Source organism: Pseudorasbora parva, chromosome 6 (assembly GCF_024679245.1).
Source record: "Pseudorasbora parva isolate DD20220531a chromosome 6, ASM2467924v1, whole genome shotgun sequence".
Taxonomy (NCBI): domain Eukaryota; kingdom Metazoa; phylum Chordata; class Actinopteri; order Cypriniformes; family Gobionidae; genus Pseudorasbora; species Pseudorasbora parva.
Window position 1 is genome coordinate 30,200,776 of NC_090177.1, and position 15,562 is coordinate 30,216,337.

At 40.8% G+C, this 15,562-nt stretch overlaps 1 protein-coding gene across 8 annotated transcripts in view; it reads left to right on the forward strand.

Annotated features, from left to right (window-relative positions):
- Positions 1–15,562, forward strand: part of tns2a (tensin 2a) — a 65,130-nt gene that overhangs the window by 41,231 nt on the left and 8,337 nt on the right. For all 8 annotated transcript variants that reach the window (XM_067446632.1, XM_067446631.1, XM_067446635.1 and 5 more), the window contains 18 exons: positions 1,712–1,750; positions 2,825–2,863; positions 3,340–3,389; positions 5,035–5,218; positions 5,312–5,362; positions 5,473–5,595; positions 6,100–6,164; positions 6,849–6,932; positions 7,030–7,142; positions 7,318–7,378; positions 8,809–8,884; positions 8,991–9,120; positions 9,621–9,686; positions 9,832–9,948; positions 10,797–12,248; positions 12,425–12,584; positions 12,717–13,711; positions 15,153–15,284. In XM_067446632.1, coding sequence (XP_067302733.1) covers positions 1,712–1,750; positions 2,825–2,863; positions 3,340–3,389; positions 5,035–5,218; positions 5,312–5,362; positions 5,473–5,595; positions 6,100–6,164; positions 6,849–6,932; positions 7,030–7,142; positions 7,318–7,378; positions 8,809–8,884; positions 8,991–9,120; positions 9,621–9,686; positions 9,832–9,948; positions 10,797–12,248; positions 12,425–12,584; positions 12,717–13,711; positions 15,153–15,284 — 3,937 coding nt within the window. The remainder of the gene's footprint in view (positions 1–1,711; positions 1,751–2,824; positions 2,864–3,339; positions 3,390–5,034; positions 5,219–5,311; positions 5,363–5,472; positions 5,596–6,099; positions 6,165–6,848; positions 6,933–7,029; positions 7,143–7,317; positions 7,379–8,808; positions 8,885–8,990; positions 9,121–9,620; positions 9,687–9,831; positions 9,949–10,796; positions 12,249–12,424; positions 12,585–12,716; positions 13,712–15,152; positions 15,285–15,562) is intronic.

Sequence of the window (15,562 nt, forward strand, 5' to 3'; positions counted from 1 at the left end):
AGTGTACTGCACAGTATGGGTACTGTCTTATTTTGCTTTTTTTTTTAAATAATTAAAAAAATCTATAAAGACTTTTGGCAGTCAGATCAAATAACGAGTCAAGAAATAAATGTTAAAAATCTCTGTTGATATTACTGCTAATACATCAAATTCACTGACTCATCAAACTGAAAAAGAACAGTAAAACAGTATGTTTACAGTATGTTACTATGCTAATGTGTCATGATTGCGTATTTCACAAAAAGATGTTAAGCAGCACAATTGTTTTCAACATTAATAATTATTAGAAATGTTTCTTGAGCACCAAATCATCATGATTTATATCACTAATGAGCTTAAGAGACTTCTTTCAAAAACTTTTTAAACATGTACAGACCCTAAACGTTTGAACAGTAGTGTAGTATCGTGTTGCGTGTGTAGTTCAGTGGTGTCCGGTTATCATGAAATATTGAATTTTTTAACCAAGTTTTGTTTACAATTATATTTTGGCAATCTGATCGAGTAATACCGTAAGTTAAGATGCAGAAAATCAGATCTATTCATCAAAATGGAAAAAGAAGGTCAAGTTACAGTATTTTCATTGCACTGTGTATGATGCAGTGTCACATACTCTGATTGTGTGTTGCATATTTTGGCTAAAATAGGTTGTAATCCAGGTTGTAAACCAACAAGCTTGTATCCACACCTGCACCTACAACACTTTTATGGAACGCGGTGAATAGGCGCCACTTTTATAGAACACGCCAGTGTCCTCAGGATTTTTGATCTGATTTTGGTCAATTTTAATCTGCTAACCTTTGGACTATATTAGCATATAGCTACATTAGCATGTGGATGACTCCAAACAGACATGCTAAAAGCCACAAAACTCCCATTTTGTTTTAATTGAGTTTTAAGGAAACACAGACACATCTCCAGCATGTATTTTTGGAGACACATACACCCAACTGAATAAGTCCCCCCATCCTCCACTGCCTCATAAGTTATGTTTCATTGTCTTGTTGTACAAAAACATACAATCTTTTAATAACTCTCTATCTCACTCCCTAGACTCACACACACACACACACACAGTCGTAGGTCAAGGCCTAGTGTAGCGTCTGTGTACTTCAGAGTGACTTCTCCATGCCTCAGCCCTTTTCCTGTGGCCAAACAAACAAGGCAGGATTGGGCAGGGGATCGGATGCGCAGGGAGGGGGAGCGCTTCATGTTACGTAAGCGTGAATGTCAGCGCACAGACACACACACGTTTTCCCGCCTGCCACACTAATGTTGCCTCCGCCCACTTTACCCCACAAGGCAAAACATGTAGACATGTAAACATAGTGTGTCTGTTTGGGTGTGTAAGAGTTGTCATGTACATACTGTGCCACAATTGATGTTGTTGTGTCCTGTTATTTTTGTACGAGATCATCCAAACGGAATGTGCATACGAATGTGTTTGGTTACTGCCCATCTCCCACAATCCCTTGCAGCTCACTTTTTCTCCAGTCTCTGTGTTATCAGCGGATAGTTTGCTTATCTGTTGCTTTCGGGAAGCATTTCCTTCTCCCCATCTCAACAGATCCCTCTTTACCACTCCCTTCCCCTCGTCCCAGGACAAACGGATGGAAAGGGAAAAACGACAGGGTCATGAGTAAATGTATCTGTGTTGGACGGTGGAGGCGATGCAGAATCCGGGTTTGAGTCATGTTCCTTTTCTCTGTTTCAGATCAACACAGCCTGCATCCCAGCGCAGCCCTCCGAACTGGTAAGGCTTTGTTTATAATTTCCTTCGTTTCCTTCCTTTCATCTCACAATTTATCAGTTTAGTTCTTTTTCTTCCATTTATACCAAAATTATCATTTTTCCACTCATTTGCTCACTCATTATTTACTTCCTTGTTCATTTACTCATTCATGTATTTACTTATTCACTCTCTTTTTTCATTCACACTGTCATTTGCTCACTTGCTAGTGGTGAAAATGACAGTTCTCTTATCCTTTATGTTTGAAAAGGATGTAAAACATTCATTAAGGGTCAGTAAGAGTCTCTTATGCTCACCAAGGCTGTATTTCTTTGATCAAAAATACAGTAAAGCAGTAATATTGTGAAATATTATTACAATATGAACTAACTCTTTTCTTCTTCTTTTTTAAAAAAATATTATAACGTTATCTATTCTTGTGATGTCAAAGCTGAATTTTCATCATCCTTACTCCAGTCTTCTTCAGTGTCACATCCTTTCTTATTATTACCAATGTTGAATATTTTTTCAGGATTTTTTTGATGAATAAAAAGTGCAAAAGGCCAGTATTCATATGAAATAATCTTTCACAACAGTATAAATGTCTTTACTAGAATTTAATGCATTCTTTCTAAATAAAAGTATGCATTTCTTTAACAGACCTCTTTATTGACCCCAGACTTTCAATTGTAGTGTATTGATGTACTAGTCATGAATTAGCTGAATTAAAGAGTGTTTTATGAGTTTGGTTGTGTCTCAAAACCAAAACCAGCATTTTGGAGCATAGTGCCTATGATGGCCAAAAATGCTATTTAAAAATGCTGAGACAGTGTTTGTGTGTTATGTCCTAAATCACTGGAGAACTTTTATTACGTTTATAACTTTGAACTTTTATTAGTGTGTAATTATTCAGGTTGTTAGTTTATTTCATTCTATTCATTTAGTTTAGTTGATGTCTCCTGTACTTTTTTGAGGGGTCACCAGTTGCACTCCTGGTTCAGATAATACATAAATATTGGATTATGGTAATGAATGTAAAATATGGTACATTTTTGTGTAGTTCCTCTGTTAATATATCTGTGTTCTCATCTGCTACAGCGAAGGGGGGCGTCCTCCTCTAGACACATTCAGCATCTGGTAAGAACCTTTTCATTATTCTTTCACTAACACTCCCTCTACATCAGGGATTCTCAAACTTTTGTCAAACCCTTTAATAATCAAAAATGGCACCACAACTGGTTTTATCTTTTTAATTTTTTAAGTCTTTAGCTTTAGTCAATAATATTGAATTGTTTGTACCCAGAGATGGACATGAGCTTTCAAGTTCACAGTTTAATCAGAACCATTAGTCTCCACTGTCTGCAGAATAAGTTATGCTCTTCCTTATTTTCTTTTGCTTTTGGGCCTCAGACAGTGCTTCAGTTCTTAGAGTGGCATTTTTCTGTTTACATATCGCACATATGGGTCAGATATTGAGAAGAAAATTGGTTTAAATAAACAGAAAAGACAATCTTTTGTACCAAGAGTTGGCAAAGTCACCTAGACAAAAAAAGTGTATTGAATTTATTGTTACCAAAACACAATGATATAATCTTATTTTGTCATTTTTCCAGGGCTCAACCAAGTCTCTGACTTACACTAAACAGAGAAACACTCTCCCAAGGTATGTTTGGCTAAAAAGAATCAAAGCTTTTAAAGCATCAAATCTCAAACCATGAAGTTCAGTGATCACTGCAGGATTGGTTGAGAATGCTTAAGTTCTGAGACTTTATTTCCTCTGCTAATCTCTACTTATCTCAGATAAATTACCTCATCTCAGCAGGGTTTTATTCCCTTCGGGTTTGATGTGAAAAGTCAAAAATCCCTTTTGGCCGCAGTGTGGTGAGGAGCAGAGAGCTAATATGTGTCAGGGTGCGTGGTTAGACAGCTCAGCTGTGTCCAATCAAACACAACTCTCAGAACAAAATCTAGTTATACAATAAAATAACATTTACTGGACTTCACATCTTTCTTTATGATGATTTTAGCGGTTTTGCTTAAGAGAAACTTTTTTTTCTGTGGGATGAACCATTATTGATTTTCTGGTCATTGTGTTAATCCAATCATTATTTTAATGTTACTGTAAATTATTTTTTTTTTGATGTAAAATATTACAATTCCATACTATTTTATATGAATACATTGAAAAACAAAAAAAACCTAAAAACTAAAAGCTAAAATCAAAGTAAATTTAGGCATCACAACATTATAATATACAGTATAAAAAATATATTAATTTTGAGATTTACTAAAAAAACAACATTTAACACTGTTATTTAGTTATATAGATTAACTTTAGGCAAGAATATAAGGGAAAATGTCATTTACATTTAAAAATAGGGGAAAGGAGCAGCATGATGGATGGATGGATGGATGGATGGATGGATGGATGGATGGATGGATGGATGGATGGATGGATGGATGGATGGATGGATGGATGGATATTGGATGGATGGATATTGGATGGATGGATGATGGATGGATGGATGGATGGATGGATGGATGGATGGATGGATGGATGGATTGATGGATGGATGGATGGATGGATGCATGGATGGATGGACAGATGGATGGATGGGTGGATGGATATATGAATGGATTGGATGGATGGATGGATGGATGGATGGATGGATGGATGGATGGATGGATGGATGGATGGATGGATGGATGGATGCATGGATGGATGGACAGATGGATGGATGGATGGGTGGATGGATGGATGGATGGATATATGAATGGATTGGATGGATGGATGGATGGATGGATGGATGGATGGATGGATGGATGGATGGATGGATGGATGGATTGGATGGATTGGATGAATGAATGAATGGATATATGGATGAATTTATGGATATATGGATGGATTTATGAATGAATGGATGGATATATGGCTAAATTAATGGATGGATGGATGGATGAATTGGGGCAGACAGATAGACAGATATATTATAGATATCATATACAGATTCATGTCATATATATTTTCTTATATCATGCGTCCATTTTTCTCATGTATTTCCAATCGATCCCTTCTGGTATATTTTTTTTCCTAGCAAGTCTAGATGGTTAATTGTTTGGGCTGAAAGCTGGTAGACATAAAATAAATTTGGTAGAACATCCTGCTCAATCCGAGTGGTGCTAGTAGATCATCTTGGACCAGCAACAAGACTCATGCTGTTTTGAGGCTTAAGCTTATGTCTGTTAGCTTCTCAAGTCTTTTACAGGATTTTTAAGATGGTGTGATCAGGCTTTCCCTTCACTCTCAGGAGCTTCAGTGTGGATCGGGTGATGGACAGAGTGATGGAGAGGCATTATGATTTCGACCTCACATACATCACGGAGAGGATCATCTCTGTCTTTTTTCCTCCTCTGCTGGAAGAACAGCGGTACCGCCTCAACCTCAGGGAGGTGGCATCCATGCTCAAGTCCAAACACCAGGAAAAGTTTCTGGTACGTGACTCAGTGTGTTTTCTGTATGTCTGCGTCTGAGGGAAGCTTGTGTTAAAGGCATTTTCATTGTTCTGGTCCATTTTTATCCAACAGTTATTCAATCTGTCTGAGCGAAGGCATGACATCACTCGTTTAAACCCAAAGGTAAGGCTCAGTTTTTATGATTTTCTGTGTTTCTATCACTAGTTGCTTTGCGGTTGAACTTTTTAAGACCCGATTACACCAGCCAAGATTAAAAAGCCTCTCTACTTCAGGTTCATGACTTCGGCTGGCCAGATATGCACGCTCCTCCACTGGATAAGATCTGTGCTATGTGCAAAGCCATGGAGAACTGGCTGAACTCCGACCCCCAGCATGTGGTCGTTCTGCACTGTAAGGTCAGAGGTCATAGTAGTCATTGGACAGTTCATGTCAGGGTCACAGACACTGAAAGAGTACTAAAGGGTGCCGACATGACCCTTAAGGACCACCCTGTAGAGTCACCACAGATGATATCATGAAGCCAGTCCTCAGAGGATGTCTGGTTTGACAAGCTTTTAGTTTGTGTGCAAAGTTTAAAACAATAGATTAAGAGATAAGAAAGCAGTGACGCATGTCTCTCAAAAGTCTGAGACCACATTGGAAATCTGAAAACCTTTTAAATCTAACAAATGTACAGACGGCCAGATGTTCTTTTTCCATTGAGGATTTCAAGATCATCATCATCAACATGTTTAGTTTTCAGATCAACTCAAATTGTTTGGCTTTTGAATAGTGGTCTCATACTTTTGTACCCGACTGTACAAGAGGGTTCAAAACCTGATTCTGTTTATTTGGGACAGATTTTAAACGTAAATTCTATCGGTAGCAGTTGAATTGACTAGTATTGATTGTTTTTTCAGGGCAACAAAGGAAAGACGGGTGTTATCATTGCTGCTTACATGCATTACAGCAAGATATCAGCAGGGTAAGTTCATCTGTTTATCTAGATCGGAGCCCACAAGGGGGCCTGAGCAAACTTACAATCAAATAATATAATTTACTTATTTGTCATGCATTAAAGTATTCTAACTGAATTAAAATGCTTTAAAAAATTCAGTGGAAATGTCCTTTTTTAATTTCCCCCCAGCTGTTTTTATTGAAGGACATACACTTCTTGAAACTTTTGCAATATAAAATATATTGTGGTTGGTAAATGTAATATATCTTGGAGTTTGGGTTAATGAAAACATTTGAGAACAAGGAGCTTTGTAATTACAGCAGAAATACAGAACAAATATATTAGCCTATATGGGGGGCCTTTGAGCTAATGGGGTTCAATCTGTCTATTTGAATACCCAGTGAATCAAAATGAGATTTTTTGTGGCTTTTAAAGCCAATTCACACCGCACTGATGCAGGCCAACGCCAACAGTCACTAGATTACAGTACGTTACTTCTGAGACATCCAGAGACTAATGAACACAGATTCAACATGTTCAATGGTCGAAAAGATAGGCGAAACACGCAGACAGGGATGACACACTGATCCGTGAAGTGCTTGTTAGCGTCTGTCGGTGCAGTGAATTGGCCTTTAGTACATATCAAATAGCTTAAATAGGTGAAAAAGGTGTTTTTCTCTCTTATGTCTTCAATTATATTCCTGCACACAGGGCAGATCAGGCCCTCAGCACACTGGCCATGAGGAAGTTTTGTGAGGATAAAGTGTCGCCCTCGCTCCAACCCTCTCAGAACAGGTACATCTTTCCTGATTTTTATCTTAATTGATTCTTTATTGACTATTGCTATTCACACACTTTTTCCCATTGTTAACATTGATTTCTCTCTCTGCAGGTATATCTATTACTTTGGAGGGCTGCTCTCAGGGGCCATCAAAATGAACAGCAGTCCTCTCTTCCTCCATCAGGTCCTCATTCCCACCATTCCCAACTTCCAGGAAGATGGAGGTGAGTGAATGTTTTCATGATATCTTTCCCCAACATCCATACTTAATCCCTCAGTGAGGTCATGAGCGAAACCTCCTTCACATTCAAACACACATTTCACGTTTTTTTTTATCTTTCGCAGTGGAGTATGCCAAATCCAACTTCATATCTCCTGTTTCCCTCACTCTCTTGACAGGTTTCTTCCCTTTCCTGAAGATCTATCAGTCCATGCAGCTTGTCTACACTTCTGGCATATAGTGAGTGCGGATCTATTGGATACATTCACATAATTTAGAACATAATTAGAGATGTTTGCTTGGACAAGTATTACAATTACTGCTAATTAATCAAATCATTAATCCTAAATACTACAAATTTGTCATATGCCATTTGCTGTACTGACGTGAATGATGCCTCAAATTGTGTAGTTTCTTAAAGAGAAGTTTGCTACAACTTTTCTAAGCAATCACACTAAAGGTTTTCACCTGGTGGTAAAGAAATCCCATAGATGTGTATTATAGGAGGGCCAGAATATCATGGGGGTGGGCTGTTTTTAATTTAGTAAGCAACCTAGCAACCTTCCTGAATATCTTAAACAACCACCCAGAAAGCCATAGCAACACCCTAGTCACCATCCAGAATACCCTAACAACACCTTTTGTTGGCACCCAAAATGCCCAAACAACCTCACATAAAACCATAGCAACCAACCACAATGCTCTAGCAACACCTTATCAACTGCAAAACAATTTAAAACCACTCAGAACACCTTAGCAACTGCATAGCAACACCATGGTGAAACCCTAGCCACCATCCAGAATACCCTAAGGACACCTTAGCATCCACCCAGAATGCCTTAGGAACCTCCCAGATAACCATAGCCACCATCCACGGTGCCCTAACAACAACCTAATACCCTATCAACCATCCACAATGTCCTAGCAACACCTTATAAACAGCATGAAAACAATTTCAAACCATTTAGAATATCTTAGGAACTGCATAGCAACACCATACTCAAGCAACCATCTAACGACCACCCAGAACATCTTAACAGCTGCATAGCAACACCATGGCAACACCCTAGACAAGCTACCATCTAACAACCACCCATAATGCCCTAGCAACTTTCCAGAACACCCTAACAACCATCCAAAAAGCCCTAGCAACACCATAGCCACCATCCAGAATACCATAACAATACCTACACAAACACCCAGAATGCCTTAGCAACTTCCCAGAAAAACCATAAGAACCATTCATAATGCTCTAGCAACACCTCAACTGCATGAAAACAATTTAAAACCTCCCAGAATGGCCTAGCAAATCCCTAAGCAACCACCCCTAACACCATAGCACTGCATGAAAACAAATTAAAATCACTTCAAACAGCTTAGCAACTGCCTAGCAACACTGTGACAACGCACTTAAATCACTTAGGGTTTTAACACATCACAGAAAACTCTAGAATGCTCTACCAAAAAATACCTTGTCAATCATCTACTTTGCTCCTGCAACACTGTAGCAATCTCCCAGAATGTAACACAAGGTATAACCTCCCACAAACACCTTCACATTTGCATAGCAACACCCTAACATCATAGAGGAGAGTTTTTAATCCTTAATATCTTCTTCTTCAAAAAAGAAAATCTAGTTTAAAGAGTATATACGTGTATTCTTTTGTTAGTGATCTGCAGGGCTCTGGGAGCAGACGGCTGATTGTTACTATTGAGCCTGCACTGCTGCTGAAAGGAGACATCATGGTATGTGGGGCTGTTTTTATCTGACCCTGATATATTACAACTGTCAAAACCATTTCCAACACTTTTAATCTCCTTCTCTTGCGCTCTCTTCCTATCTGTCCTATAGGTGAAGTGTTATCACAGACGGGTTCAGTCTGCTGAGAGGGACTCTGTGTTTCGACTGCAGTTTCATACATGTACCATTCATGGAGCTCAGCTCTGGTTCGGCAAAGGGGAACTGGATGAAGCTTGTTCAGGTACGTTCTTAGTAGAAAGTCAGATGCCAAACTCATATATTTTTTACAATAAAACCAGAGCTGTCTGTCCAACTCTGACCGCCCTGAGCTGAAATGGCCTTGGGATATCAGCTGAGCCTGGTTTTTTATGATGTGCTTTTTTATTTCTGTGGTCTGTGTTCTTTTAGCTGTGCTGTAAATTATCGCCCTCATTCCCGTTGGGTAACACCTGCGCACCACAGCTGTGCAATTGAGATGAGATACAGATTTTCACGTGATAATAGATTCTCTATGGGTTTTACATACGAGCATGGGAGGCAACTTCAATTGCTCGTGAAACTCTGGGAAAATTCCTGGATATTAATCATTGTTATAATCAAAAACATATTATTGTAATGTGTAGTTTGGAGGGGATATTATATACTAAAATGAATTTACAAATCCCATTATTAATGACAAATATTATTAGCTGGAAAGAGTCTTCTGTCTTCCTAATGATGAACACTCACTGTTTCCTGTAGATGACAAATTTCCCTCTGATGCCACAGTGGAGTTTGTATTTTCATCTGGGCCTGAGAAAATCAAAGGTAACAAAAATTCTGTTAAACTGTTAAAATGCCATTTTTGAGCTGTTACACAGTATTTCTAATTGAAACATCAGGCCCCCATTGTGTCATGTAGTCTTTAACTGTTATAATGCAGACATACTTTGTGTGTGTGTGTGTGATTCAGGGAGAGTAACCCAAAGGAATGATCCAGCTGTCAGTGTGGACTATAACACGAATGATCCGGTGGTGCGCTGGGACTCATATGAGAACTTCAATCAGAGATATCAGGACAGCCTAGAGGGTACAACTATCCATTCTTACAACTATGCACTGGTGTTTATCCAACCCTTCAGAGTGAAAATGCTGTAGATAGTAGATAGGTCTTTCCAAGAGGTTGATAATACAATGTAGACATACAGTACTCTTACATTTAGCCAGATCATTATTTGAAACTGGGAAAATAGGCCATTCAATTAGTATCATGGTTCTGACATCAAAACCATGAGCACATTTTACATTCACATGTTAATGTTTACACATTAACAACTCTGCAGAGGTGTTTTTAGTTATTTGACTTGTGAAGATGTTAGCCAATCATGATCAGCATTGGGGTAACAGCATACAAGTGTCTCACATATAATAACACTGTTTGAAAGCAATGTGTAACATGCTACATTTTTTATTTTCACCATACTTGTTACTTTTCAAATGAATATATTATATTCTAGGTTTAATATATTTACTGATAAAAAAAATAAAAAATTCTAATGTTGCAATATATGTAATTTGTCATTTTTAAAGGGGTCTTATGCTCATTTACACATTCATCATTTTGTTTTTGGGGTCTTTGGGGTCTAGACTTTTACGTCAGGGATAGGCAGCTTCAGTCTTGGAGTGCTGCTGTCCTGCAAAGTATAGCTCCAACCCTGGGCAAACAAACATAATCAAGCTTCAGGATTACTAGAAAGCTACAGCCAGGGGAGTTTTTTTTTGCAGGACAGGGTCCACTCTGGGACCGAAGTTGCTCTTACCTGATTTATTTTTAATTTAATGTTAGAAATATGTATTATGTTTGCTGCAAGAAACCTTGATTAATAACTTAAGTGGGCTTCAGGGAATTTAAAAGTGTTCTTTTGTACATCCCTTCAGATATTGCTCACACACGTGGACCTGTAGATGGCAGCCTGTACGCACAGGTTAAAAAGCGCCGTGCTGCAGGCTCCACCTCCATGCTGTCCACCAATGGGAGTCCTGTAAGGAGCTCTGAGGAAAGGCCAAATCAGCTTCTGTCTGTCAGCACTGATTCTGGGCACTCATCTGTCCCACCTGACCGGCTCGACGAACCAATTCGACCGGCCCCGCCTACTCAGCAAGAGAGGGAGGAGCTTGAGCGCCTACTGGGTGGGATTGAAGGTGATGGAGGGAGGGATCGCGACCGAGAGACAGCCATTTTGGATGACGGTGATTCCTTGCCTCCTGAAAGGACTGGGTCACTGAGGTTAGGTCGTTCATGCTCATGCCGGGTGGGCTACCGATCCCAGCGCTGTGCCGAGCCTGGATGCGATGGACTCCACCACTTATCAAATGGTTATTGCCTTGATCGTCCCACCACCACTAATGGACACACAGGGGCTTCTTCTTCAGGTATGCCATCCGTCATAGGGCTTTGCCAACACCACAGTGCTCATCCTCACCAATCCCTTCCGCCTCCAGACCTGCTCTGGGATCGCCAACAAGGTCCACAGCACTACCTTCATCGCACTTGCTCAGAGGGACCATCACGCCACCTGTGCTCATATCCGTCCCAAGAGATCAGCCCCCATCCTCATAGTCTGTCTCCCCGACTGCTCTGCAGGACGGAGGAGTACATTCCATACTCCCACCATCACCACAACCATCCACATCACCCCAAACCCAGTGGCCCCTACCACGATGTCATGATGGTAGATGGCCTAGTGACGCCCGTCTGCCCCTGCCGGGACTGCTGTCTACGACAAGAAGATTTCCACACCCTCCGTTTAGACAGAGAGGAGGCAATACATTGGGAGAGGGAGGCAGATCTTCACCGGGACACAGGGTTAAGACGGGGCAGAGAGGCTGATATGCAAAGAGGGGCGGAGATATGGGATCGGGAGGCAGGGCTAAGAAGGGGACGAGAAATGTCTCTTCACTGGGACCGAGACAGAGAAGCAGAACTACAGTGGGAAAGAGAACGAGAGACAGAATACTGGCACAGAAGGGCAACTGTGTCCCCCTACGGGCCCCACGGTCATGAATTACCAGCATTTAACTTTGATCCCCTCCCTGCAGGCCATCCTGCATACCCCGAACCCTCCCGGTCGCACTCTCATGCCCATCTGGATCTCAAATACAGCAGCAGCTCCAGTGGGTACCAGACACCACACCAGACGTGCCCCTGCTCCCCTTACCAGCCGTCCCCCTCAGAGAGCCGTGGATACGCCTCGGGTTACCAGTCTGAGTCCACGTCTCCTCTTCCACCTCCCTCCGCCTCCTGCCCTGGCCCAGTGCACCACACCGGCGGACCGACAGAGAACCGAACTGACCCCCATCCTCAGCAGTACCCCTCTGACACAAATACAGGTGATAAATGACTTTACAGCTACAAGTCTTTTACTAAATTGTATGGGGCATTGAATTTTGAAGCTTTTGCAAACATATTTTGGGTCATCCTATAATATTAAATACATTTGTATAAACTTTTATAACCAAAATAAAATTTGTTTACCATCTGTCTGTATGTATGCCATTCCTATCAGATTGTCCTGGTGCAGACAGCATAGGCTGGCGTAGTCACATTACCCATGGTTCCCTTCGGCGGACACATCGAGATCCACATGCACCATGTTCAACACCCTCTGATATTTCAGGCCCTACAACACCAGTCCACACAAGCAGCCCATTGCGAACACAGGAGAGGTAACAAGCTCCTGCATTTATAAGTAGATTGGGATAACAGTTTGCCGGATTGGAACTACGGTCTACCATAGCAGTAAATGAATATGTATCTTCTTGACTTTAATATTGTGTTGATTTCCTTTGCTTTTTTAGTCCTAGCCTGAGTACACGGGAGTATGACTCAAGAGAGGTCAATAGTGAAAGCAGTTTGGCCCTCTCCCACAACAGGCCGCACCCAACTGGCCTACAGTGCAACGGTACCAGTCCAGGGTCTCGGCAAACTATACTGTCTTCCAATCAAGAGATTTCTGAGATGCAACGTTTTCCTGCCACACCCACCACTTCACAACAACCCTCCACCCATTCTCCGCCTCTGACACCTCCCACCCTACAAATCTCAGCAGAAAACCCCGCCCCCTTAACATCTCCATCAGAATCCATCCAATCACAGACAAACTGCTCACCTACTGCTACTACAGTGCCACCCGCAGGGGAAATGGTACCACAATCAACTGAAACTGTTAGACCAGCACGCTCACCACGTCCCTCCTCTCCCATCCCAACCGAGTCCATCCCAGCTCACTTGCAGAGCAATGGAGTATCACCATCTCCAGAACCAGATGTCCCTAAACCTGCTTCTTCTGCCTCTGCGTCCCCTCATCCCCCCACTAGCGACCACGAGAGTTCTTCCACCCCTGAACCCCCAGTACCTGGATTTGCCACGCTGGGCAGGAAGCTGATGTTGGGCTCTGAAACCTCACTTCCTGCAGGGTACAGTATGGACGGCAGCCCCAGCTCCACTCCTACCTTCCCCGTTTCTCCAGCCTGTTGCACCCCATCTCCTACACCAGGCTCCTACTCGTGGAGCCCAGCTGCCTCTGTCCCACAGCCCCCTCTCCCTGAGAAACGCCGCCCATCCGGACAGCCAGGCTCACCCAATGGAAGGTCTGGAACGCTGAGAGGGTCCATGAGTCATCAGGCCTCTGGGCAGCACCATGTTACATTCTCACCTTCAGTAGGAGAGCAGACTATGCCCTCTGGACAGGGAGAAGTTGGTGTGGAGGGTGAGATGGGCAGCCGTGTCAGTGTAAAATTTGTGCAGGACAGCTCTCGGTTTTGGTATAAACCTGGCATCTCCAGAGAGCAAGGTGAGACAAGCACTGTTTATGGCTGGGTAAAAAATGGATTTGCCAATTAATCTTTGTGTGAACGTCTAGATTCATAGAGTTAAAGGGAAGTGTATTGCAAAATAATGTTTATTAAAATAAAATAATAATTAGAGTTTCCCTTGTGGGATTATGAACTGGCAACACAAAATGCAACCAGCGTTATTCACTTAAAGGGTTAGTTCACCCAAAAATAAAAATTCTGTCATTAATTACTTACCCTAATGTCGTTCGACACCCGTAAGACTTCTTCAGAATCTTCAGAACACAAATGAAGATATTTTTGTTGAAATCCGATGACTCAGAAAGGCCTTCATTGAAACCAATGTCATTTCCTCTCTCAAGACCCATAAAGGCACTAAAGTCGTTACAAAGCCCATCTCACTACAGTGATTCTACAATAATTTTATGAAGCGACAAAAATAGTTTTTGTGCGCAAAAAAAATAATTAACGACTTATACAGTGATGGGCTCAATTCAAAACAAAGTTTCGAACGGTAATGAATCAGCGTATTGATTCATGATTTCAACAAAAATATCTTCATTTGTGTTCTGAAGATGAACGGAGGTATTACGGGTGTCGAACGACATTAGAGTAAGTAATTAATTGGAGAATTTTAATTTTGGGTGAACTAATCCTTTGAATGACTATTATTGAGTCATTTTGATTTAAATATATGAGAACTTTATTATTTTTTGTTGTTGTTGAGAATTCACAATTTATGACTCTTTCGAGCTTGTCCTTTGAATAAATCAATCAAAAAGACTCATAAACTCATCTGTTAAATTAATTGTAATACAATTGCGTAACTTGGCGTTTTTACAGAGCCTCGCACATGACATGCAATAAAGGTGCAATAAGGTAAATAGTGTGCATGATTTACTATTTCGTTCCCTCGATTTCTAAATTGTGCACACAATTTAGCAAATTTGTTAAATGTACTTTTTATATATCGAGGGAATTAAATAGTAAAACGTGCACACGATTTATAAATCGAGGGAACAAAACAGTCAATCTTCCACATGATTTAACCTACTAGTTTTTTACTGCATGTCATGTGCGGGCTCCGTACATTTTAGTTCATTTTTCAAATAAATATTTTCATAATGTACCAAATTAGAAGGTTCCCTGTGTATGTACTGTATGTAACAATAACTGTATGTACGCAAAATGGATATAATTACAAAAATATAACGAAAGAAATCAGATTGAAATCAAAATGTGTCAGTATGTGTAAAAATCCCCATAATTACTGCTGTTTGCTGCACTTTTCATAATGCTAGGAATGAGCAATAGTAATAGGATGTTTACTTTTGTGCTGTAGTGTTTTTACATGTGCAGTAACAGATTGTTGTTCCATATGCTTGGATCCTTTTTTAAAATAGCGATGTCTCATTAAACTGTCCTGTCTCTGTTCAACAGCTATAGCAGCACTGAAGGAAAGAGAGCCAGGGGCCTTCCTCATCCGAGACAGTAACTCTTTCCAGGGGGCCTACGGTCTGGCCCTGAAAGTTGCCAGCCCACCCCCCAAAGCCAATAACCATAGCAGCAAAGGTACGCCACATCTGCAGGCATTTCCTCACAAAAACATTTATCTTGCTTCAGCCTGGCTCCCAAAGCTCTCTGTCTGCACAGGAAACACACGACTGCACCTGAAGTACTCTAGCAGAGCTAAACATCACAAAAATATAGAGCTTATGCTCAAGTGTGTCACCAAATGGATTTACATAAATGGTGACTGTCTGATCGTCCCACCTTAAATTCAAACCCTTGCTTTATAGGGTTATGTGAAGTTAACTGAGAATGCCAAATAAATGGAATTTGAATTGAGG